The sequence below is a fragment of the Molossus molossus genome, unplaced genomic scaffold (assembly GCF_014108415.1).
Source record: "Molossus molossus isolate mMolMol1 unplaced genomic scaffold, mMolMol1.p scaffold_m16_p_1, whole genome shotgun sequence".
Lineage (NCBI taxonomy): Eukaryota > Metazoa > Chordata > Mammalia > Chiroptera > Molossidae > Molossus > Molossus molossus.
In genome coordinates, this window is record NW_023425344.1 from 54330892 (window position 1) to 54355558 (window position 24667).

General features: G+C 37.6%; 1 protein-coding gene and 1 non-coding gene across 2 annotated transcripts; both read left to right on the plus strand.

The window, feature by feature from the left end:
- The first annotated feature begins 1315 nt into the window (after positions 1-1315).
- Positions 1316-17685, plus strand: EREG (epiregulin). The gene is made up of 5 exons (XM_036245951.1): positions 1316-1366; positions 13078-13164; positions 14886-15009; positions 15624-15773; positions 17570-17685. The coding sequence occupies exons 1-5, from the start codon at positions 1318-1320 to the stop codon at positions 17649-17651; spliced, it is 492 nt and encodes a 163-aa protein (XP_036101844.1). The 5' UTR covers positions 1316-1317; the 3' UTR covers positions 17652-17685.
- LOC118622777 lies at positions 5192-5354 on the plus strand. The gene has a single exon (XR_004958131.1). It is a non-coding gene; the product is annotated as a U1 spliceosomal RNA (small nuclear RNA).
- Positions 17686-24667: the final 6982 nt, after the last annotated feature.

Below are 24667 nucleotides of genomic sequence, written 5' to 3' on the forward strand. Positions count from 1 at the left end.
TTGAACAGACAACTTGCAAACAAGACAACTTACAAACAAGAACAGTTAAATAGTACAAAGTAGTTTCACCAGGTCTAGAATTCTATGAGTCTAGGTGGAAGATAAAAAATACAAGCTGTAGAAGTCAGAATGAAAAAAGGTATCTATAGGGTCAAGAAATCCAGACCTTTGAGAACTGTGAAAATGAGTAGGATTTGACTAGCTCCAGCGAAAGGGAGCCATTCTCCCAAACAGTGACCCCGCCAGCACAGGCAGGGAAGTGGGAATAGTGACTTTTCCAGCCTGGCTGGGGTGAGACAATTGAACTGGTAGGAACTGAAGTCGAAAAGACTGGGTTCAGGTCTGTGGCAGGCCTTTTCCACAGGGCAATGAATGGGAAGTCAATGAAAGATTCTATACGGGGAAGTAACAGGATGAAGACAAAATTTGGGGAAGTTAAATCAAAAGCGGCAGTCTCATGGATGGCAAATAGCATCTTTTTCATTACTGGACTTGGAAGCCATAAATGCATGTAAGACAGCAGAAACAGAGGCCCGGAGAAGGAAGACGTAGATATGAAAGGCACTCCTGGGAGGGGGCGGGTATGAATGAAGCGGGAGCGTTCGAACACTGAAAACTTTAAAAATGTCCTTCACACACACACACACACACACACACACACACACGCACACGGACACACGCTCCAAAAGCACCTACTGAGAACACCAGCGCAGGTGGGAAGACTTTTGATTCAAGTTACGCCTGTCACCCAGGGAACTAAAACCACCCACTATTCAGGCAGGTGAGCCCACAAAGCAAACCAATCCATCTGGTCCATGCTCCCCACCTCCACCCGCAGGAGTCAGAGAGGAAGATGGAAAAGTTTGGGGAGTAGTCCCCGGCTAACCAGAAGAGTATTTTCTCATTCCTCAACCACTCTCAGGTGTTCAGAGAGGGAGGATGACATCCGGACAGTGCTCTGGCCACTCCTCCCCCGGGCCGATTATGAAACTCTGGACACTTCGTACCTCACCCCACTAGTAAGCCCTCAGGCCCGAGGCTCCTCCCCAGACTTATAAAGGTCCCATCGCGGTGCCTGTGAGCTCAACTGCCTGACAGACCGGTGTCAGCGGGACCTGGCCCACGGGTGGCTCTCCATTCTCTCCGCAGCTCCCCAGCCGCAGCCCCGCCACGCCGCTCGCAGCAGCGCAGGAGAGCTCGCTCTGCGCCGCCGCCCGCCGCCCGCCGCCCGCCGCCCGCCGCCCGCCGCCCGCCGCCCGCCGCCCGCCGCCCCGCCCGAGAGCCCGCGGGCTCCCCCAGTCTCACCCCGCGAGCAGGATGGGACCGCGCCGCGCCCGCCGCGTCCGCGCGCTGCAGCTCTGCCTGGGTGAGCCCCCGTCCCCGCCCCGAGCAGACGAGCGCGGCCGGGTTTCGTTTGTCGTTGGACAATTAGGGAGATTTCCTCCGGGCTAGTGTCGTCTTTAAATTGATGTCTCTTGTCTGCGAGTCCGTCTTTCCCCCCAGCCAGGGCTGGAATGGAGGAACAGAGGCTTTTCATTGATCAATCAACTACTGGTATATATGTCATGCATGAATTTATACAGCTCCGTATTAGGCAACATAAAAAGTCGAAAAGCTTTTGTGTTTTTCTTTGTAAATTTACTGTTCTGGAAATCCAGAGACCGGGATGCACTGTTGACACTTCACGTCGGGTTCTTTCTTATTAGAGGAAGGGGTGGGTGGGGGCAGGAGTGGAGACTAGACTCCGGCAGGGGAAACCTTTTGGAAAATAGTGTTACCCCGCACCCGACCCCTCCCCGTTTGTCCACAGTTTTCCGAGTTGAGCCTGCCTAAGCTTCTGGGGCGCTGGCGTGCGCGGGTGCCCGTTTGCTGGAGCTACCAACCCCACGGAATTAGCGCAGCTCCTGCGTGTCTGGAGCGGGAGGGACGCGGCCTGGCCGCGGAGCTCGTCGCCGCCGGTCCACCCTCACACCTGCCATTTGGGGCTTGTCCCTGAGCCCGCGTGGCGGTGGCTGGTCAGGCGCTCTTCGCTGGCACGCATTGCACCCCACCGCCTGTAATCGCTGAGTGTACTTTAATTCCTGTCATCATCCTATTTGAGATGATTTAGTGCTGGTAGACAGGCCAAAAAAAAAAATTTTTTTTTTAAATGTCCTTGTTTGAAAAATATATTTATTGCCTCTTCTTAATTCTTTAAACTTTAAGAGGAATTTGGAGTATATAAACATTTAATAAGGAAATAAAACTTGCCAGTCTCACATTCTTTCTGGACTTGCAATGAGGCAAATTCTCCTACCTACCTACCAACCTACCTGTGCAGGCTGTGACAGTTAAATTATTATTTTGACACGCCTTATCTCAGGGGTTGAGAGACCTAATGAAATGCATACTACCTAGAGTGGAACGTATCCAAGTTCAGGAATGTAAGTGGCAACTGCATGTCTGGTTTCTACCAAAACTGTGCTAAGGACTTGGTAGAAGATTCTCAGTAAATACTATGGTTTTGCTATCGTTTTTAAATCTCTGTGAAAATAATAAAATTGGAAAGGTGACAGTCTTCCTAGAGTCAGACATTAAACCTAGAGGTCAGATGGCTTAGTGCTTTCCCCCCACCTGGAAGGATGCATCTGAACAATGCAAGCGAGTGTCTGTTCTGAGACACTCACTGAATATTCTAATTTGAGACAAGAACCTATGAATAACCTGGTTACTACCCACCTATGTTGTGTGTTTTTGTTGTCACGAAAGTGCTTAACTCCTTTATTGCATTACTTAATTATAGTTCACTTATTTCATCAGCAGCCAAGCCCATTTCCAAATGAGCTAGGTCAGTTTCTGTTTTCCCAGTGTGTTCAGATAGTTCTCTGCCACTAGGAAAGTTCCTGTTTGAAGTTCTGTATAGCATCTTTACACTGCAGGTATGCAAGTCCAACAATTTTATTCTAAAGCACTGGAAAAAAGGTAAGGCCATCCGTTAATTCTGAAACTGCCCTTTCACCCCCTAACAAACGATTATCTAGAAATGCTTTTCCCAAAGGACTATTCTCATTCATTTTAGATTACAGCAGTTTATTATTGCCTTTTTTGTGGAATTTATATGTCTTCATGAGTGTGGAAGAAATAGAGACATGTTCAGTTCCAGCCTCTGCCTCCAAAACATGTAGATTTAAATTGCTACACATTCACACAATCATTTGATTACTTTTAAATTTTATAAATATTTAATATTGACATTCTTACTTTATATGTTGGAAACTATGACTGAAGGTCCCGCAGAAGAACAGGGCTAAATGAGGCCAATTCACAGCTGAGCAAGCCAGTGCTTTTAGCTTACTGAACATAAGTAAAAGGGTGGAGATTTTCCCAAACTAGGTAACACATTTCTAAGCAATCAACATATAGAGCTGAACTATCATTTCTAATCTTGTGATTGTACTAGAGCAAAGAGAACTTTTTATTTTGAGTTCAGCAATTAAGGCTTAGGGTTTCTCGATCGAAAATCAAACATTTTCATTGATACCCAAATGGGCTTTTGAGCATGTTCCTGAATAACATCTCCAAGACATTTATTTTATCCTTATGTCATTGCCCAGTGACAGGTAATTGAGCAGAATAAACATTTCTTTTCTTGAAAATATGAGAAGCACGGATCTCAATGAGACATCGACTTGCCTCAGATATTTTCTGTTGAACTGAGAGTTTATCAGCTGCCTGAATGTTAGCACACCTGAGATGACACATTGTAGGCAGAAAACCTGATGACAGGCCTTTCCTGTCTGGATTTTGACCTAGGTACCCTACCTGCCTTCCATATCATCTTACGGTATGAACAATTTGGGTAATAGGATGTGTAGTTCTATACTGGGGACCAAATCCAAGAGTTGGGAAGGGAACTAAGTTACCAAATGCCTGCGGTGAGCCAACTATGTGATGTGGTAGGTGCTTTATGCATGCCATCTCATTTACTTCTTAAAATAACTGTATAAAGTAGGTATGATTAGCCTAGTTTGACAAATGAAGAAACTAAGTAAGGCTCAGTAAAGAAACTAGAGTAAATGTCAAGAGTAAACATGTTCTGTTCATTTTTACCCAAGAATCTCCCATTTCCTGGCTATTGGTCACCCAAAAGATGCAAATGTGGTGTAAGAAATCCTCTTCAAAGAGGCTATAAATTAAGGTGTGGTTTCCTCATCTGTAAGTCTTCATTCTGAATATAAACCTATGCAAATTATCTAATTAATATGGTTGTAATTTCCGCTGGAAACATTCCTTCAGAAGACAATGGTAAGACTCCCTACAGCTATAATAGGAGAGATCCCTGGGGAGGAGCACCCAGACAGCCATCTCTTTGGTATAACAATTCTGGAAGCTTTAGGAAAATGAAGTAATGTGACAGACAGTGTCCTCTGGTGATGTGTTATGAAAGAGTGGGTGTCCAGTTACAAGGCCAATAAAGGTTCAGTGACATTCTAGGCTAAAGTAATGATTTCATTGACTAGGATACTATCTATAATACACAAGACAATTGGCTAATTGTCCAGAAAAAAAATGTTAACCCTTAATTTTTTAGGACAAAAATTCTAAATTTTAAATTTGAGGCATAGAAGTGAGTTAAATACAAATCCTCTTGAAAACCTTCCAGATAAGGAATGCACACACACACACACACACAAACATTTATATGTCAAACTTTATAGTTTTGAATCAAGATACATAGTATATGAAATATAGGTTTCACACCCCAGTTATTTGATACTTTTAGAAATATTTATTCCTTTGTGAACCTCAGTTTTCTCATCTGTAAAATGGAGATCATAATAACTATGTTATCAGGTTATTGTAAATAGATTTAATATATTGGATGATATTAGAAAATAATAAAAAGCACTTTTAAAATTAGAGTTATCATCATCATCATCATCAAGTGCTTTCTTACAAAGTACCTCATTAGATCCCTATAATAACTCCCTTTTAACCTGGAAAGGTATTATTATTCCCATTTTGCAAATGAGAAAACAGACTTAAAAGTATTATCCTGCATGTAAGGCTTCATGTTTAAATGTGGATGCCCCCAACTCATTTTCCACTTTGGATGGAAGTTCTACTCATTCTTTAAGACCGTAGAAAGTGTCAAGCTTTCTCTGATAGACCTCTCCACCTTTCTTCTCCCACCACTTAAAAGTAAATGTGCATAGTTACCCGGCAGGGCAGAGTTCATGATGGCAAAGGTGGTTTTCCCCGGCCAGGCTCACCCATTGCACTCCAGATGTCCTAACCCCTGCGATTTCCCCCAATGAGAGAAACTCGATTGCACAATTTGTGGTAGTGGGGGACTGCATTTGTGCTCTCCTCTGGCAAAAATAAAAATAAAAATAAATAAGTAAATGAGCAGCTTGTTCCCCCATCCCCCATGCACCTCTCCCACTTCTGTGGTCCCACCCTTTGCGAGTAACTCTGTGTATCTAGCACTGTCTCTCCTTACTGGTGCTGTACTCCTCTTTTCTATTCACATTGTGATGAATTAATATTAAAATCTCAGGAAATGTTAGGTAGGTGGATGCTTACAATGATGCTTTAGAGCTCTCACCACTGTCTGACTGATCTAGCTATTCTTTGACAATGTGTTCGAGACACTAAATATTTTGAGACTAAACAATAGTTCTTGAAAATTCAATTTTGTTGTTTCTGATAAAACCTAATACTGATTCTTTCCTCTTTTCCTCGTGTATGTCTCTTAAGGTAGTCTGTATTCATTGATGATATGCCTAACAAAATTTAAGCATATTTTAAATTACACACACTGTGTTTGTGTGTGTGCAAGTGAGAGAAAGAGACAGAGAGAGAGAGATTGAGCAGTGATATGACTGAATGATGGATAGTCAGTAAAAAAAAGAAAAAAGAAAAAAGAAAAGTATTGTTTTGGAAATGAAAGGAACTTTAGAGTAACTTGATCTAACTTCCATCGCCCTCTCTAATCTACTCCATTCCTAGGCCTCTGTTTTTAGAGAAAAGGTAACTCAGCTGCAGGGAAATAAAGTTAGTATCTGAGCTAGAATTGGACTCCATATCTCATGGGTCAAATGCAGGGTGTCTCGGCCTTGGCTGTATTTACCTTATGGACTAGATAATCCTTTGCTGTGAGCCTTCCTATGAATTGCAAGATGTTTAGCAATAATCTCTGGTTTCTACCCACTAGGTGTCAGTAGCACCCGGCCCCTCTAGTTTTGACAACTAATAATGTGTCTAGACATTGCCAATGTCCCTGGTTGACAAAATTACTCCAGGTTAAGAACCATAAGCCTAGTGAGTATTTCCATTGCTATAACACATTGGCACTCATAATCACAGTTTGAATAATCAATGCTTGAGTTACCAAGACAAATAAAATGAATAGTAATGGTAAGCCAGATGCAAATATAAAACCACTTCTTGTGTTTAAAAAATCAACTTAGCAATTTTTATCACTAATTCTAGCACCACTTGCCCTGAATAGTGATTAATCTTATTTATGATGGAGTCACTCATACTTTCTCCTTATACCATTGCCTTGCTGACTACCTCATGGCTCCTTTTATAATTCTGACTTATTGGCTCCCACAATACTGAGCTTCTTTTTTTCCTCTAATTTCCTTGGCCATTTCTATTCACTCTTTATCATCTATTTCCTAAGTTCTATTATTTTTCATTCCATACTACTTCCCTTGGAACATTTGAATGGCTCCTATGCTTTAAAGGTCATATTCCCTCATATGACTTTCAAATAGACTCCATCAACTCCATTCTTACTCTTTTACTTAAGATCTGTATTCCCAAGGGCCTCATAAATATAAATAGGTGATATATAAACTACAAACTCAAATTCCTTTACTCATATCATGTCCTCTCTTTATACCTACCAGCTGCAAGTGCCACCACAAACCTGCTCGTCGGCCTGTTCTCTACTCTTTTAATGGTACTACCATCCTTGGTATTTTCTAGCCAGAAACTTGGCATCATCTATGAATTCTCTCCTTTCCTCTCCATCCCCAGGTGTCTAGCCCCATTAACTTTATTTAGGACAGGAGCTATATCTTTTACATTAGTTTTTCTTTGAGCATCTTGTTCAACATTTTACAGACAGAAAAACCTCAATGGATATTTATTGGACAAATATCATTTGAGACATGTAGTTACTCAAGTATAGGCTAAGCTGCTCTCCTCTTTTATTTATTAGATGTGACTAAGTTCTTCCCACCCTAGCACTATACTACAGAAACATATACTTCTTAATGAAGGTGAAGTCTCCAATTTAACCAAAAATATATTTTCACAAAATAAAACTTTTTAGCAGCTTCATATATGCTAGGCGCATTACACAGTTTTGCTGAATGAAAAGCAATTAGCTTTGAGGCTTTTAAAATTACCTGAGGGACATCTGTAATACTTTCAACAATAAAGATACATTTAAAGAATAAACTTACTTTTGTGTACTCATTTTCTCCTTTTTTTTAAAATGCCCACTGATTACAACTCTGTTCTTTTGCAAATTCATTTTTGGCAATAGGCCTTCATGAAGAATGCATGAGATGATAGTAAATATGTTTCTAAAAATGCTATCACGTATTCAGGCTTCAGGCCACAACATGACCACAATGAAAAGAAGGTAAGTGGCAAAACTCATAATCCAAACTATTGTTCCTGTAGGGGATGTTTCTTTTGAAACAATAATATAATAGTAATTTGAGTATCAAATTGGATCTTTAGGGACAGGTGTGAGAAGCAAGACGAAAGGGAGTAAAGGTAAAAAACAGTTATAAAAAGTCACTCCCAAATAACATTATCTTGGAGAAAATAAATATTTCCACTGAAACATTTGAAATAATAACTCTAGAAATGAATCTTTGGCTTTTAGGGGATGCAATTCCCATTAGGAGCTCTTAAGTCACAAAATTCCAAACACTCAGATGAATAAAATTGTGCCCTTTACACAAATTGATGCTCCTCCTCCTGTTTCTGAAAATATTTCTATCATGAACAAGATATATCTTTAAAACTATTTTAGGGTAAAATACACTATACTCTTATATCTTGGCACACTGATTCTTGATTTGAATAGCTTTAACATAGTATTGTATGAGACTAAAATATGAACAGTTTGAAGTATGATTTAGAAATTACTACCAAAATTGCAGAGTATAATGCCAATGAATGGAAAAACATGACCCATTAAATCTTTTCTCACCCCTTGACAAAGAGGATCTTATGGCTATCTTTTTAAAAAAATATTTTATTTATTTATTTATTTATTTATTTATTTATTTATTTATTTATTTATTTATTTTTCAGATAGAGTGGGAGGGAGAGAGGGATGAAGAGAGAGAGAGAGGAACATCAGTTTGAGAGAGACATATCTAGTGGTTGCCACCCACACAACCCCAACTTGGGCTGGGAATAAACTGCAACTGAGGTACGTGCCCTTAGCGGGAACCAAACCCAGGTCTCTCCAGTCCACGGACTGACACTCTAACCACTGAGCAAACCAGCCAGGGCTCTTATGGCTATCTTTTAAAGTCACAATGAAAAGAAATACTTATTCGTAACCATTGCTATATCAACCTCTGGTTTCATCCTATTTTATCTCAAATAGTTATAATTTTTTATTTTGTTTTATTTTTTTTTCATCACCATTTATTTGTTCTCTGCCCTCTTCCACCTCCACCCTTCCCCACAATCACCACACTGCTGTCATGGCCACGAGTTCCCTCTCTCTCTCTTTCTTTTATGTTCAATCCCTCTACTCCCCTCCCCCACACCAGAGCTGCCCACCTGCTCTCTATCTATGAATCTGTTTCTATGTTGCTTAGTAGTTCAGTTTGTTCATTAAATTCCACATATGAGTGAAATCATATGGTACTTGTCTTTCTCTGACTAGCTTATTTCACTTATAAGTTTTTAATAAAGCTTGGTTAAAAGGTTTACATTGAAAAACTATAAGAAGGGAATAATTGCTGGTACAAAAGCAAGGTTATTTATAAATACATGAAAAGTAGGATGTTACTAGCAAGTATTGACACTAGTTTTTTTACATTATGTAATGTGATAAAAATTGTACAGTTATTTTAACCAAGGTGCAATAAGACTTCATCTAATAGTGGAATGTAATTTAAAACAAAAGACATGTGGCAATGGTGAAGGCATATTCACTCCTGTAAAGCACACAAGACCTAACATGCCTACTGTGTTACGCACAAATGCGAAAATTGTAAACTTCCATGGAAGAGGTGGAAAGTAACAGTCTGTGAGTAGACTGGCATGTGACCACAGCAAAAGTCTGAATAAAGTGGATTGTACTACTTGTTTGGGCTGGACAACTACTATGATTTATTATAAGTTTGCTGTTCTTTTCTAAACATTATAAGAGGTAAAATTAGGAAAATAATTTGCATTTCTTTCATTCTATAACCTACCTCATTTTACTTTGGGTCATTTTTATGTGCCTGATTGTTTTGCCAGGAGAGCCATTTTATCCACGGAAATTGCAAATGATTTTGCTGGCTTAGCTTGGTAGGCCAGTCACCAAGTCCCTGCCTCCTTCTAGGTGAGCCCCTCGGTGTGGCCAGAAAAGAGCAAGGTCAAAAGAAACCAGGTGCAATATAAGGGCATTTTTGACACTTGGCATTCCTCCTGCTATTGGGCAAGCACTTCTTCGTGCCCCAGGGCCCACAGCATTCAGTGCTACCCCCATTCAGGTGATGGCACTCAACCTCTCCCACTCGTGCAGTCCCCAACATTGTGGAAGGGTGTAGGCCCGGCCCTGACTCACAGGGTAGAGGTGGTTTGTATCCTGTGAGTCACCAGCGCCACTTCCTGCTGGCACATTTGAGATTTCACTGAGACACAGTCTCTGAAAGGTGAAGGTAGAGAGATGAATAGGTGAGCTTCAGGATCTTGAATCCCATTTGGACACAAAAAATGGCTTTTAAAGGAATTTTGATTTTTACAGTAGTACTGAAATAGTAGTTTCACCTGCCAATTTTGACTTTACAAATTATTTACCCCATATCTTCTTGTGCAGAATCTCTCATCTTAGTTATCAACATGAACTTGCCATCGATTTGTTTTCTGACACTGTCAAAAATCTCTTGTGTCATAGTGAATTATTTTCTTAGCAGGACCCATGGTCAAGGATCAAAACTCAAGTGTAATATCTGCAGTTGAATCTTAGAGAGATCGTTATGTTTAAGAACACTAAAGTCCTGAAAACTGATTGATTTAAGAAATACATAGATAAGACTTTAGCATCTAGTCCCTCCCTGTTATGACTTTAAAATAATGAATAGTGATTCTTAAGGGTGACAGGGTAGATATAAGAGACTCTTCCATGGTGGAGTTTTTCAATTTTTTGACCACCTCCACTTGCGCCTCTACCCCAGCTTGCAAGGGCCTGGGGCAGAGGAGAGGTGGAGGGAAGCTTGACAACCACTGTTTTAAAGTAATAGAGCTGAGAAGATGAACACATGATTTAGAACCAATTGTGCTATCTTAGTGGTTACATACATCCACGATGGAATTGGAGTCTAAACACTTTGTTTTGAGAGTAGCATTTAAACTTATTTACAATTTCATCTCTAAAATACCTGGATGTTGGATTAATGTAGCGAGTCTCACAGAAACCATCCTGAGCAATGGACTACGTCCAAGGGAGTGTCACAGGTTAGGAGAGCCCAGTTTTTGTGGAGGCACACCCTGCACTGAACATTCTTTAATTCACAAAGACAAATATATCACCTGTGGCCTGACCAACTGGAACAAAGTTTCCAACAGTGGAAAAACTAACAACTGCTAAAATCCTTAAAAAACAAAAAGACTGAGAAGCAACACCCCCAAACAACTAGCTGGATTCTAAAATAGTTGCAGGTTACAGTTGGAAGCAATGCCAAACAGGAGAGGCTAGTTTCTGATTCCTGCAAAGGATAAAGAAATGAGCTTCACATGTGCATTTGCACAATGGACCTGGCTGGCCCCTTCTTGGTGGGAGAACTGGTAATGTTGCCTCCAAAGAACTCCTCAGTTGAAGAAACATAGAGAAATAGGAGGATGTAAAAATGCTTATCTATAACTCCAGTTTGTGTTGAGCAGACTGTATAAGTTAAAAGGTTTAATTCTTCAGCCATTAAAAGTGCAAGGCAAAATTATATGGAGAAGTAGAACAAAATTGAGTTGGATGAGATTCTAACTTAGTCTCCATGAAAAATTATGTGGGCAAAGTAATCTTTTTCATCTCTGTTCAACTGACAATGAAATCCCAATTTTAACTATTTTTTTTCCTCATTTAAGAAAGATTTGTTTTGCCTGTAAGAGTAATTAAAGCAGCATTTATGTTGTTGTAGAAATACAGAAAGGGAGGAGATAGCTCTAAACTTCAAAAAGTATGTTCAGATCCTTGAGATTATGAGACAATGTCAAAAGGTACAGTTCTAACTCTTATCTTCCATACTCACTGGATAATTGGTGTTGGATGAGACATTTAATTTAACTGCACTGAGGTTGTTTGGGGCTAATGACTACTTCACAGGATTGTTACAAGTGTCAAGTTTGAAACATAGAAATTACAAACTATGATGCTGATGCAAAGAATATGCAATTTGCTTAACAGATACATGCCTCCTCTGAGAAAAATAAAATGAAGTTCTTTATACATGGGTTAAATCATCCTTTAAAAAACCAAATTACAGAAATTTATAATCTTGGTACCGGCCAGTAGAGGGCACGACTCATATATATTGCTAACACTAGAGGCTAGATCTTGAGTATCAAGGGACATTTATGGGAATCTCTGGTATGTTAGACATTTCAGAAAAAAATATCACTTCATTTAATTCTCCCAAAAATTCTAAGGGAGGAAATAAATCACATAGCTCAAATATTCTCACAGGATTATTTTTTCATCATACTTTGTTGCCTCTCTTTGGGGTTAAATAATCTGCTTCAATTACATTTACACTTGTTTACTCCATGTGATATCTATTATACACGAGTATTTTTGTCTGTTTACAAATTCTGTAAGTAGCTTATTCAGAAAAATACTCTGTACCCTTAGGAAAGTTGCTTAAACTCTTTCAGTTTTCTCATAATCTAATAGCAACAATAGTATCTCCCTACAAGGTTCAATAAGGATTAAATGAAATAATATGGACAAGGAGAGTAGAACCATGCCTGCATATAGTATGTGTTCAAGAAATGTTAACTGCTGCGAGTGTTACTACTACTATCACCACTTATATTTGTACAACTATTACTCATATAGAATGGGAAGAGTGGTTGAAGTACAAATGCCTGACTATTAAGCAGATGAGACTAAACTCTCTTTAGTCAATATCAGTGCAATTAAAAGCATCCATCTTGTGCTTTCTATGCAATTCAGAAATGACTTGAGTCATTCTGGTGTCTTTTTTCCAATATTTATCTATTCACTGGAGACACATGATGAGATGCTGCTTCCTGGGCCAACAGAATTGTATTCTACAGCTCAATATATGTGCTTACTCAGTGTTAGATGAAATAGATCCTGACTTTGCTTAGATTACATTTTACAGTGCAAAGAGTCATTTAGAATTCAGGCAATTAAATCAACAATGACTGTATCTTAGATTTAGAGTCCTGTATAGCTGGTATCATAAGCAGAACCTAATTTTTATTTGAAGTCCTCTTTTGTGATATAGTCTACCTTGGAACATTGCTTCGAGCATAACATAGAATAAAACACCTGAAATCCTACAGTTTTTGAATTTCTAAGATTCTTAGAATATCAAACTTCAAAATCATGTCTTTGAAAAGGTTCCTGTGAAACATTTAAAGCAGCCTAAATCTATAACTAACTATGACTGTAATACCAAGGCTTTTACCCCTGGACGTAAGAGCTGGGGGTTCATTATCAGTTATATGCCTGTTTCCATGAATTATTTTCTTTTAGGGTTTTGATGGGTCGAATTCTTGAGATAATTAAAACAACTCTATAAATGCTACATTTATGTGGACATCTGACAAAACTTTTTTCTTGAAGCATTAATTACATAATTGATTTTTTTTCATAAATAGGTTTTCATCTTCTACAAATAGTTCTCAGTACCACTGTGATTCCTTCATGTATCCCAGGAGAATCTGAAGAAAACTGCACAGCTTTAGGTAAGACCAACTTCATCAGCAGCGCTTTACACATGTTTAACAGAAATGGGAACTCAAAGACTACAGCTGTATGACAGTGGGGAAAAGGAAGGGGAGTAGCTGCTGTGTTCACAGAAGAATTTTTTAACCCCCTTATGAACTAGCAATCTGTAAAACCTATATCGAGAAATTACTGGGGGCAGTGGGACTATGCATCCAATTATATGAAGACATTTGATCTTAAAGAGATAAGGAACAAGAAAATCAGATTCCCTATAGTCATTCCCCAGAGCTTTACTGATAAACCATTGTTACAGGCTGGATCCCAGGCAAAATAGGAACATTTAAACTCTGTACACAGTACATAATGAATGTATTTTTGTTGTTCTTTTTGTAAGAGGAACATGTGATGTCCTGTCTTTTTAGTCACAGCATTCATTCAGAAACATTTATGGAGTACTTACTATGTACCAAATGTGGTGTTTAGGCATACAAGGAAAGTGATGCATAGTTTTTTTTTTCCCTCAAGGACCCCAGAGGACTCTGGATGTGGGTTCAAAAGAGACATGCTTTATATTTAGTCAAGGGTTATGTAGTCATCGAGTCAAAAGTTATCCTAAGCTATTGAGCCAAGGGTTATTTATGTTGAGGAACCAAGATATTTTCCAAAACAATTTCACCTACTCTCTTGTCTTCCTTTATCACTGGGCTCTCTGGAGGTTTGGTGTGCTTCCCGCTTCTGTTTTTGATTATTTGAACAAGAGTATTGCCATCAAGATGCTATATTAAAAAATTATTTCATAGGCATTCTTTACATTTTAGTAACTAAAACATTCTAAAGTGAATTTTACATATAAGTTGCAACACTATTTCGAATAAAGCTCCTATATTCATTGTTGCATTTGCCTAACTGAGGCGTTTGTAACTCAGAATTTATCCAGTTCATGTTCAGGTCTCATTGTTAGAGATGTTGGGAGGCTTTGATTGATTTCTTCCATGGTGACCTCAAAAATTCAGGAATGCACACCAAAACAAACCTTACCAACTTAAAAGTCACTATAGAATTAAGCTCTTTTTAAAAAAAAATCTCACTGGTGGTTATGTTTCTATTTATCTTCAGATAGAGTGGAAGGGAGTGAGAGAGAGAGAAACATCAATGTGAGAGAGACACATCGACTCGTTGCCTCTCGCATGACACTGACCAGGGCCAGAGACAAACCTAAACCAAGGTACATGCACTTGGCCGGAATTGAACCTGCAGCTCTCTGGTCCACAGGCTGAGAGTTGCAGGTTCAACCATTGAGCCAAACTGGCCAGGGCAAATTAAGCTCTTTTAAATTAATTAATGTATTCAACTTACAATTGCTTTTGGAATCGTGAATTTCAGAATTATTTTGAGAAAAAAATTAGACAAACTTTGGCTAAGTGAATAACTATGGAGGGTAATGATTTGTTCTGTGTGTGTCCTCAACTTACCTTTTCTACCTTTAAATGTTGTCTTTTGGGAATTAAATCCCCAGTTATGTCTGGTTTAGTCTGTTGGACACTTTCTTTTTGGCTCAGGAGTATTTTTATTGTTTAGAGAGTGTGATAACTAGAGTGACTTTGTACTTCTGAAAATTCTCTACTGATCGCTACCTGACCTGGTTTGTTACGGTAGATCAGTGGTTACTATTATGAGAGGATGAGTAAGGTTTCAAAAAAAGCAGCAGAATATATTCAACCTTCCATTTTCTCCACAGTTCAGACAGAAAACAATCCACGTATGGCTCAAGTGTCAATAATACAGTGCAGCCCTGACATGAATGGCTACTGTTTGCATGGACAGTGCATATTCCTGGTGGACATGAGTGAAAAATACTGCAGGTAATATCCCTCAAACAAACAAGCAGCAAGCAAAGTTTTTAAACCTATATTTCTTTATTTTTTGAAATTACTCTATATTTCCATGGGGAGAAATTTATATGTACTATAAAAAACTTTATTAAGTGAGGTTTTTTTTTTTTTTTTTTTTTTTTTTTTAATTAGAGAGCAGTTAGTCGTTATCAAATTGTACAGATACTTCAGGGGTACAGATGGGGGAGGGCTTCAGATAACCCCCTCTCATACAATAGCAGCTCAACTTTTAATCTTTTCACTGGGCTTATATATATTATCAGCCACTGTTTCGGGAATTGATTCCACTGATATAGACAAAAAGCACTTCAAACCTAAGAACCTTCCGAAACACTACTCTAGACTGGCAGTCACACTGCAGCTGTGCAGGATAGTCATTTTTATACTGCAGTTTAGCTCGAGAGGCACGTGGAACTCTTTGTCACTTTGGCCTCGTTATAGGTCAGTCTTTGATTTCAACTCTACAATTTCTAGCAAACTTTGTTGATTTCTTGCATTATAATGTGAGATTAGTTCTTACAAAACTAAGTCGTACCATGATTTTTTAAAAAAATAATTGATCTTTCTCGTGTGTTTTCCTTTAGGTGTGATGTGGGTTATGGTGGTGTTCGATGTGAGCACTTCTATTTAACGGTCCAACAACCATTGAGCAAAGAATATGTAGTTCTGACTGCGATTCTTGGTATCTTCATTCTTCTCTTTGTCGCTGGTTCCGTATACTACTTCTGGAAATGGTAAACCAGTGTGTGTGTGTGTGTGTGTGTGTGTGTGTTTTACACTCTGTTTTTGTAAATTACTTTTATGCAATACAGACTTTCAAACTGGGTAAAAATATGGACAAAGCATTCTTTAGAGAGTTAAGGTAGACTCTGCAATGTAGATATTTATAAAGATGTTTTAGTGGCAGACCATCTGGATTTGATTCTGTTATTAGCTTTGTTACTTATTACCTACATGACTTTATGCAAGTCAAACATGGGAGTATCAGTTCTTTAAAAAATACAGATAGATGCCTGGCTGGTGTGGCTCAGTGGTTGAGCATCTACCCATGCCAGTTGCCGGTACCAGTCCCAGTCAGGGCACATGCCCAGGTTGTGGGCCAAATCCCCAGTGGGGGACAAGTAGGAGGCGGCCAATCAATGTTCTCTCTCACTGATGTTTCTATCTCTCCCTCTCCCTTTCTCTCTCTCTGAAATCAATAAAGAAAAAGTATCTAAAAAATACAGATAGAAAGTCTTATCCTACATTAATTATAGTACTCAGTATAGAATATGATAATACATGTGAAAATAATCCTTAAGCCATGATGCCAATCACTTGTATTTAATTTATTGGGCCAAATTTTGTATTTCATAAAACACACCCTTGTAAATTAATAACCCCAGAAACTTAGGATCTCAAAATTTAAGGCAATTAATAGATGTGAGTTTCCAGACAATTATAAAAGCTTACTGTTAAAAAGTGGTCATGTCAGCCCCCCAGAATATTCACACTCCATCCTCATGTACAATGCCATACTGTTAGGGCTAAAACCAGGATATGGAAACAGTGTGAATTCGTTAATAACAGCTGCTTTTCAAATGTCTCCATGAAATCCTTTTTATTTTGGAACTGTTACCAATTGTTCAGTGTACATTTGAATGGTTTTCTTTTTTTTTTCTGAAAGTAGTGTACTTCTACTTTTGAAAGTCTGAAAATGTGCTACTTTTATTAGATTAAATTTATTTGGCCCATGTTTGATTTTAAGTATTTCAAATAATAATGCCTTCTTAAGTAGTTATGATCACAGAACTGAATGTGATTAAATCTGAGATACACCTGAAAGGTCTTCGACTACAGTTTTTTCTTTATACAGATGGGGAGAACGAGGTCTAGAGTGGGAAACTGATAGGCTCAGCTCATATAATTGACAAGTGGCAGAACTGAGTCTAAACAAAGCCTCTTTAATTGTATTCTTCCACTAAGCAAAGACTACATTCTGAAATTGTTAGAAAATGAGCTCAAAACATTAGGAAGAGGGCTTGAATGAATGAATGATTCTGAATATGATAGATTTATAAATCCTAGCTGGGAGATCTTGGCCAGGTTATGTAACCTATTTGTACTTCACTTCTTCATTTATAAAATGATGATTATCATAAATTTCAAGATAAAATAAATAATGAATGCATAGCACTTAGAACATTGTCAGTCAACTGATAAATCCTACCCATTTTTCATGATAATTGTAATGATTCTTTTAACAAGAGTGTTTCACCATTTCCTCCTCAAATTTTTTTTAAGTTTTTTTTTTTTTTTCTGTCCCTCCTCCCAGCGCACCAAAATTGTTTGACCACAGAATGCTACTCCTTCTTCTTTCCTTTTGTTTGTTTTACTTTTTCTTGTCCAAGCTAAACCTGTTCAACTTTGTAATTCTGGAAACACTTCACTGATGCACCTTTTGAGTTCATATATGTTCCTTTTGTTAACATACTTGGTTCTTCTTACTGTTAATTACAGTGCTAATAGTTTCATTACTGAATATTTCTAGGTACAGAAATCAAAAAAGTGAAAAATCAAAGGAGGAGTATGAAAGGGTGACCTCAGGAGAGCTGGTATTGCCACAAGTCTGAACGGTGCCATCAAGCTATGAGCCAGGATGCACACACAGCCTGCCTGCTTATGTTAATATTCCTGTTTTCTTAATAATATTTATGTTGGGTCATGTGTTAAGTCGACAGTTGTATATTTTAAGTACACTTGGAAACTTTTTATTTTTTATAGACTATTTGTATAATGTACACAAGCTACTATAGAAAGAAAATTGATATTTTTTTTCCTGCGCTCAATGCTTTATTGAAAACTTCAAAGCTTATTTACCTGATGCAAATAAGTTACTCAGAAAGTATCAGCAAATGATATATTTTTGTTAGCCTAAATATATAGTAAAATCAATTTAATCAGTATATTTTTCTACTCCTCAAATCAGTGATAACTGATTTAACTATACTAGAGTTTGATGTATAAGTTGGCACCACTGTGTCATGTATTGAGACAATGATACAATGGAAAATGGGGAGAAGCAAATATGGACTGCGTGCTAAACACCACACATTTGAAACATACTAAACTAGGCGAGATCGGCTGCCTTCAGGCCCATCCTCAGCTCTAACTCTGTTTTGTTTGTCTGCCTGGAGGGGAAGTGGGCAATTCCTTATTCCAACCACAACTCCTGTGGACACTAGTCCCCTATCTATCAGATTCTCATTAAGTAAAGTTAGCCAAGAACTTAATTCTACACTATCTTTTATGCAAATAGTAGATATTTTATAGGCTCACAAAAATGTTGTTCCTTTTTTGCACAATATTTATGTGAGGTAACTTGCTCCTAAGACAGTTTAAAAAAAAAATAGATACCGAAAGTCAAAATATGTGCCTCTTTTAAAGAGTATCTATTTTGTAGAGATTTTGCTGAAGAATTCTAAGATTAACTCGTAGTCCAAAATGTGATGGACTAATCATTATTTTAAACTATGGGACAATAGTTGTATATTTTGTCTAAAGGCAGAAATTGTTGTTTTTTATATAAGATATTTTTAACTTAAGAAATGGAGGAAGTAGCTTCTTGTAGAATTTAAAATTATATCCTGATGCAGGACATGGGGAAAATAAGAAAAATAAGTCATAGTGTATTTTTCTAAATGAACACATTTATCTGAAAGCTTTTACAATTTAGACTTAACCATTCCTTCCTTCCTATGAAGAATGAGATGAAATCAGGGCCCTATTTTCTGTCTTGTTTATTTTTTTTGAAAGAGATTAAAGTTTCTCCTGTCGTCTCAGTGATTTAATAAGGGTACTTGGGGCAACCGTGTAAGAAGTCACAGTTCTCACCATCTCTGGATCTTCTGGGAGACCATCGCATTGAATGCCAGATCTTTAGTCTCTCAAAATCACACACCAAATCAGGGAGGGTCTGTTCTCTTTCTACTTTTTATCCTGACATGTGCTAGGGCAACAAAAAGAAAATAAGTTATGGCTCACCTCTGCAGTGCCAGGTGCCAGGTGCCAGGGCTTGCCTCCATATGTATCCTTGCATTATATCGCCTGGTGCATTCACACGACTCTAATCCAAAGTACTGGACCTGGTTCCTTACTACTAGGGAACCAAACAAACACATATATATTTATGTAGATGCATATTCACATACAAACACACGTGTACACATGATTTCTATCCATCAGAATTACAGTTATTTGTTGTTTTCTCAAAAATATATAAAACTTAAAAATAAGATACAGAAAAATAAAATAAAAATTGGTGAGATCAAAAAAGATATTTCTGTTTTCCATTTAATATAGCTGAAGTCAAATGTACTGTATTAGAACACGTTTTAAATCCTGTACATACTTATTGGCACCTGTAAACAAAGCCTGCTTAATTTGAGTGATTTTGATTACCTCAAAGAGTATGTATTGACTAACCAAGAAATCAGCTCACTTATTTTACTGACAAAAAGGGAGCCATATTGGTTTATCTTAAGCATCTCAACTCATATTACCTAATTAGTTGTAAATAGTTTGGTGTGTTTTCCATCTGTTTTTAAGAATTCTTAAAAACCAACTGCTATAAAAGTTGTCTTAATTTAGAAAAGCATGTTAAATAATAAAAAGCTATGACCCAGATTGCTTTTTATGGATGAAAAATAAGTGAACAACAATTGCCTTAATGAGCAAAAATAAAAAATGGTTGCTATCAACTCATGTTTCCTACAAGCAATGGAAAGAATTGGGCATGCATTTAGTCTATATTTCTCATTTTCCAGATTTTCCACAATATTTCTAGAAGGGGCTATTCAGAGCCAACATATTGAGAACAAATGCAAATCCAGTGTATAAATGTTAATTCATGGCTTCCCATCAAGGCCATGCAATAACTCACTTAACAATACTCTATAACAAATGACATAAAGTTCTATGATTGGCATTAAAGGTTTAACCTCAAAGTTGAGATTTATGTAACATACTGAACACTTATACAATAGAGCACTACCATTCTACACACGTTTACTCTCTTATTTCTGCCAAACGTCAAAGTATAGGGAGAACCGGTGCACTGGTATGACTAATCTAACTCTAACTTAGATTTTTATTTTTGTATCCTTGGGAAGAAAGCTTAAATCAATTGCTGTCAGATAACATATTTTCACACAACAAATGCATAATACTATTTCTAATTTCTATTGATTTCAATTATGCAGTTTGTAAAAGCTTATGTCAGATTCACTTTGTCATTTTTGTTGCAATATCCATTCTGTAGACTTGGGAAAAATGCATTTATTTTGCTTCTCGATATTTGTTTTCTCTACTCTTATTTATATGGGAGAAAGAGGAGGTACAACTTGTATAAACAGTGTTCTGGAGTACTTTTAAAATATTTTAACTAAAAATAATTTTACCTAAAACATATCTGTTATTCAAATGTTGATGGTATTAAATGTATTTTTCTTTTTGCTTTTTTTGTACACTGTAATTGCACTTTTTAAGTTTGAAGGGCCATTTTGGTATACAGTTTATATTAAAGATGCTATAGAACATAAAGTGGTATTGCCTGCAGATTAAAGTAACTTATTTGATAATGAATTTTATTAGAGTACTGAATTGTATCAATTTGTTTATGTTCAATATCAGCTTTGATAATTGTGTACCTTAAGATATTGAAGGAGAATATAAATACAATATATTGTTAATGTTTATTTATTTTTATTGAAAACTGAAAAAAAATTGAAAAATAAAACTGCATTAAGCCATGTATAAAACTTCACTGATATAGTCTCTCTCTTTTTCCATAATGCATTCAAGGACTTCAAAAACGGTGACAGGACTACGATGTGGTTAGATATAAAGGCTGGTGGTCTTAGTTTGGGACAGCATTATGTAACTCCATCACATTTTATTGCCCACCATAGTAAAACTTTCTTTGAAATATAAAAATCCACACTATTTATAAAATTATAGGAGTTAGTTTTTTGTTTGTTTGTTTTTTTATCCTTACCCAAGGACATTTTTGCATTTATCTTCAGATAGAGGGGAAGGGAGAGAGAAACATCGATGTGAGAGAGACATATTGAATGGTGGCCACCCACACTACCCCAACCTGGGCTGGGACTGAACTCCAACCAAGGTATATGCCCTTGACTGGAATCGAACCTGAGACTCTTTGGTCCATGGGCTGACGTTCTAACAGCTGAGTCAAATGAGCCAGGGCTTAGAAGAATATTTAGAAAGAATATTTCTAAAATAAATTAGATACCCTAGTTTAATAAAATAAAATTGAGATTATTTTGAAGGATTTTTTTTACATTGAATATTATTTTGTATTAGTTTCAGGTATATAACATAGTGATTAGACAATTATATACTTTACAAAGTGATCACCCCAATATTTCCAGTTCCCACCTGGCTCCATACATAGTTATTATAATATTATTGACTATATAACCCCTCTGGCAATCATCAGTCTGTTCTCTGTATCTATGAGTCTGTTTTTGTTTTGTTTGTTCATTTATACATCTCTTTAGATTCCACATATAAGTGAAATTATATGATATTTGTCTTTCCCTGACTGACTTATTTCATGTAGAGCAAAGTAGTGACAAAACACTAAATTCTAACATAAATAACTTTAAGAACTTCTTATCTTAAAAGGAAATTTTTGGCTCACGAGATATTTATTTTAAGTAAAGACTTACTCTTCCCTTTTAAAAGATATGTGCATATGGCCCAGCCGGTTGGCTCAGTAGTTGAGTGTCGACCCATGCATCAAGAAGTTGCTAGTTTGATTCCCCGTCAGGGTACATGCCCAGGTTGTGGGCCCAATCCCCAGTTGGGGGCATGCAAGAGGCAGCCAATTGATGTTTCTATCTCTCTCTCCTTCTCCTTTCCTCTCTCTCTAAATATCAATATAGAAAAAAATTAATAATAAAAAATATGCACATATGAATAACTATGTATGGTGTCAGATGGGTGCCAGACTTATTGGGGTGATCACTTTGTAAGTTATATGAATGTCTAGTCATTATGTTGTACACTAGAAAGTAACATAACATAATATTGTATGTCAACTCTAATTGAAATATTTTTAAATAAATAAACAGAAAATAGTGAAAAATATATATATAAATACCCTACTGAGAAGTAACATTTGAAAAGACACATCAGCCAGAGCGTGTCTCATGACTTCCTCAGCTTCTCCCAGCAAAAAGGTTTGGCTTCCTCAGGCCTCAGAGCAGGAAACGCTGGTCCCCTGGACCCGCATCACAGCCATGGCTTTCCTGGTTCATGCTGCACAACCTGCTGAGGGTGTATCCTTTTGTTAGCTCCTTGGACCTTTCACAGCCTGGGGATAGGGCAGGGAGACATAGCCATGATCATTTTACAGGGAGGAAAGTAATGTGTCCAGGGTCACAGTGACAGTAAACAGTGAGGATGAGAAACAAGGTCGTCTGATCTTCTCCAATTCCACTCTCATTCTGGCCCTGTCAGAGGCAGCATAGCCATCATGTGACGTTAATCTGGAATCTACTTTAGAGTTTCTTTAGAAGAAACAGAAACTTTTGTAAAATAAAATTCTTAGGCTCTTTCAGAACCATTTGATTGACTCTGTTCAAAGTCTGAGAACCCAGAGGATAAGAAAAAGAACTCTCTGAAACACTTTCCACTTGGCTTCCAGGATGTCACCTTCACCTGGTTTTCCACCTGCTTCTCGGTCTCATGCTACATCTTCCTTAATATCTCCCATCCCCCACCATTGATCTGTAAATGTTAGAGTGCTCCCACATCTCAATCTTGAAACTTTTTTCTCCATACAGCTACTCCCTACTTTATTTTCTTTAGTCTTATCCCCTCAGTTGCCATGTATATACTGGTTACTCCCAGCCTAGATATTATTCTGCTGAGTACCAGACTTCATTATCCAACTACCTATCTAACATCATTTGGATACCCACTAAACTTTCAAAGGTAACATTTTCCATCACTGACACATTTTCCATCCCCTGAAAAATTGTTTCTTCTGCAATGTTCTCATCTCAGTTAAATTCAGCTTCATCTTTCTTACCATTCAGGCCAAAAACCTGATAGTGTCCTCTAGGAGGTGCTGAGGGACTCACTTTCAAGTGATTTCTGAAAGGATTACCCTAAACTTTCTATAGCACAGGCAGAGTTGGTCATTTTGAAGAGATTATGCAGAAGGTAAAAAATTCCAGGAAACCAGAAGTAGCTAGAATATCACAATTTTCCAAAGGATATTACAGGCACTGAATTTGACTTTGATAAATTTTAGAACATATTTTACCTCACATGGTCATGAAACATTGTGAACATAAGTAATGCTCGTTAGGTTCCAACATGGATTCATTAGAAAAGAGACATGAAACATGGATCTCTCTTATTTTTATTTTATTTCATTTCATTTCATTATTTTTCTTTATTGATTATAGAGAGAAAGGAAGGGAGAGGGAGATAAAAACATTGATGAGCCCTGGCCGGTTTGGCTCAGCAGTTAGGGCGTCAGCCCGCAGACCACAGAGACGCCGGTTTGGTTCCCGCTAAGGGTACGTACCTCGGTTGCAGTTTTTCCCTGGCCCCGGTTAGGGTCCTGTGGGTGGTGACCAGTTGATGTGTCTTTTTCACATCGATGTTTCTTTTTCTCTCTTCCCCTTTCTCTCTGTCCCGCTCTATCTGAAGATAAATGCAAAACGGGTGAGAATAAAAAGAAAAAAGAAACATTGATGAGCAAGAACATTGATTGGCCACCTCCTGTATTACCCCACAGGAGATTGGGCCCACAACCTGGGCATGTGCCCTGGCCTAGAATCAAACTGGTGACCTCTTGGTGCTTGGGTCAACCCTCAACCATTGAACCACACCAACTGGGCAGGATCTCTTTTAAATATCTGCTTTGGTCACCGGCTAATGGTAACTACCCATTATATAAACCCAAACACAGACACTCCATTCAGTTTATCTGAATATCTGAGAAATGTTTGAGAAAAATCTTCCAAAAAGTTCACATGAACCTGAGGTGCCAAGTACCTATTTAAAAATAAGCACAGCTGAATTGTATTTAACGCAGGTATTTCAAATGGATCCATTACATGCTAAGTAGATGAATGTCATGTGACAGGATGATAGAAAACTTTAGATAAGGGTTTGTTTGCACTCATTGGGGATATAGGAAATAAACAAAAAGCACAATCAGTGGAATGGTGACTTTTCCATTCAATCTATCATTAGGGAGCAATGATTTCCATTCTTTTGGGGATGGCAAGATTGATACCAAGAAAATATATGTCAGGTTCCTGGCCCTCAACTTGCTATAAAGAGCAGTTCACATTCTAAAATATAAATAAATAAATGAATAAATAAATAAATAAATAAATATCAATACTTTATGAGTTAGCTATTGAAAAGCTTTTTTTTTTTTTTTTATCTAGTAATATAGAAGGTTGTGGAGTATTCAGAGAAAAGGTAAAATATACTGCCATTTTCAAGAAAATTAGAAGAGAAATGTGAAGTTATGGAGGTATTTAAAGAACAATCCAAGGCCCGGCTCATGTGGCTCAGAGGTTCAGTGTTTACCCATGCA

What these genes read in the sequence shown, in the direction of transcription:
- EREG (XM_036245951.1), top strand. Translation starts at nt 1,318, where the DNA reads ATGGGACCGCGCCGCGCCCGCCGCGTCCGCGCGCTGCAGCTCTGCCTG. An exon ending in AGAAAACTGCACAGCTTTAG is followed by an intron (nt 13,165 to 14,885) that starts GTAAGACCAACT and finishes TTTTCTCCACAG; the next exon opens with TTCAGACAGAAAACAATCCA. An exon ending in ATGAGTGAAAAATACTGCAG is followed by an intron (nt 15,010 to 15,623) that starts GTAATATCCCTC and finishes GTTTTCCTTTAG; the next exon opens with GTGTGATGTGGGTTATGGTG.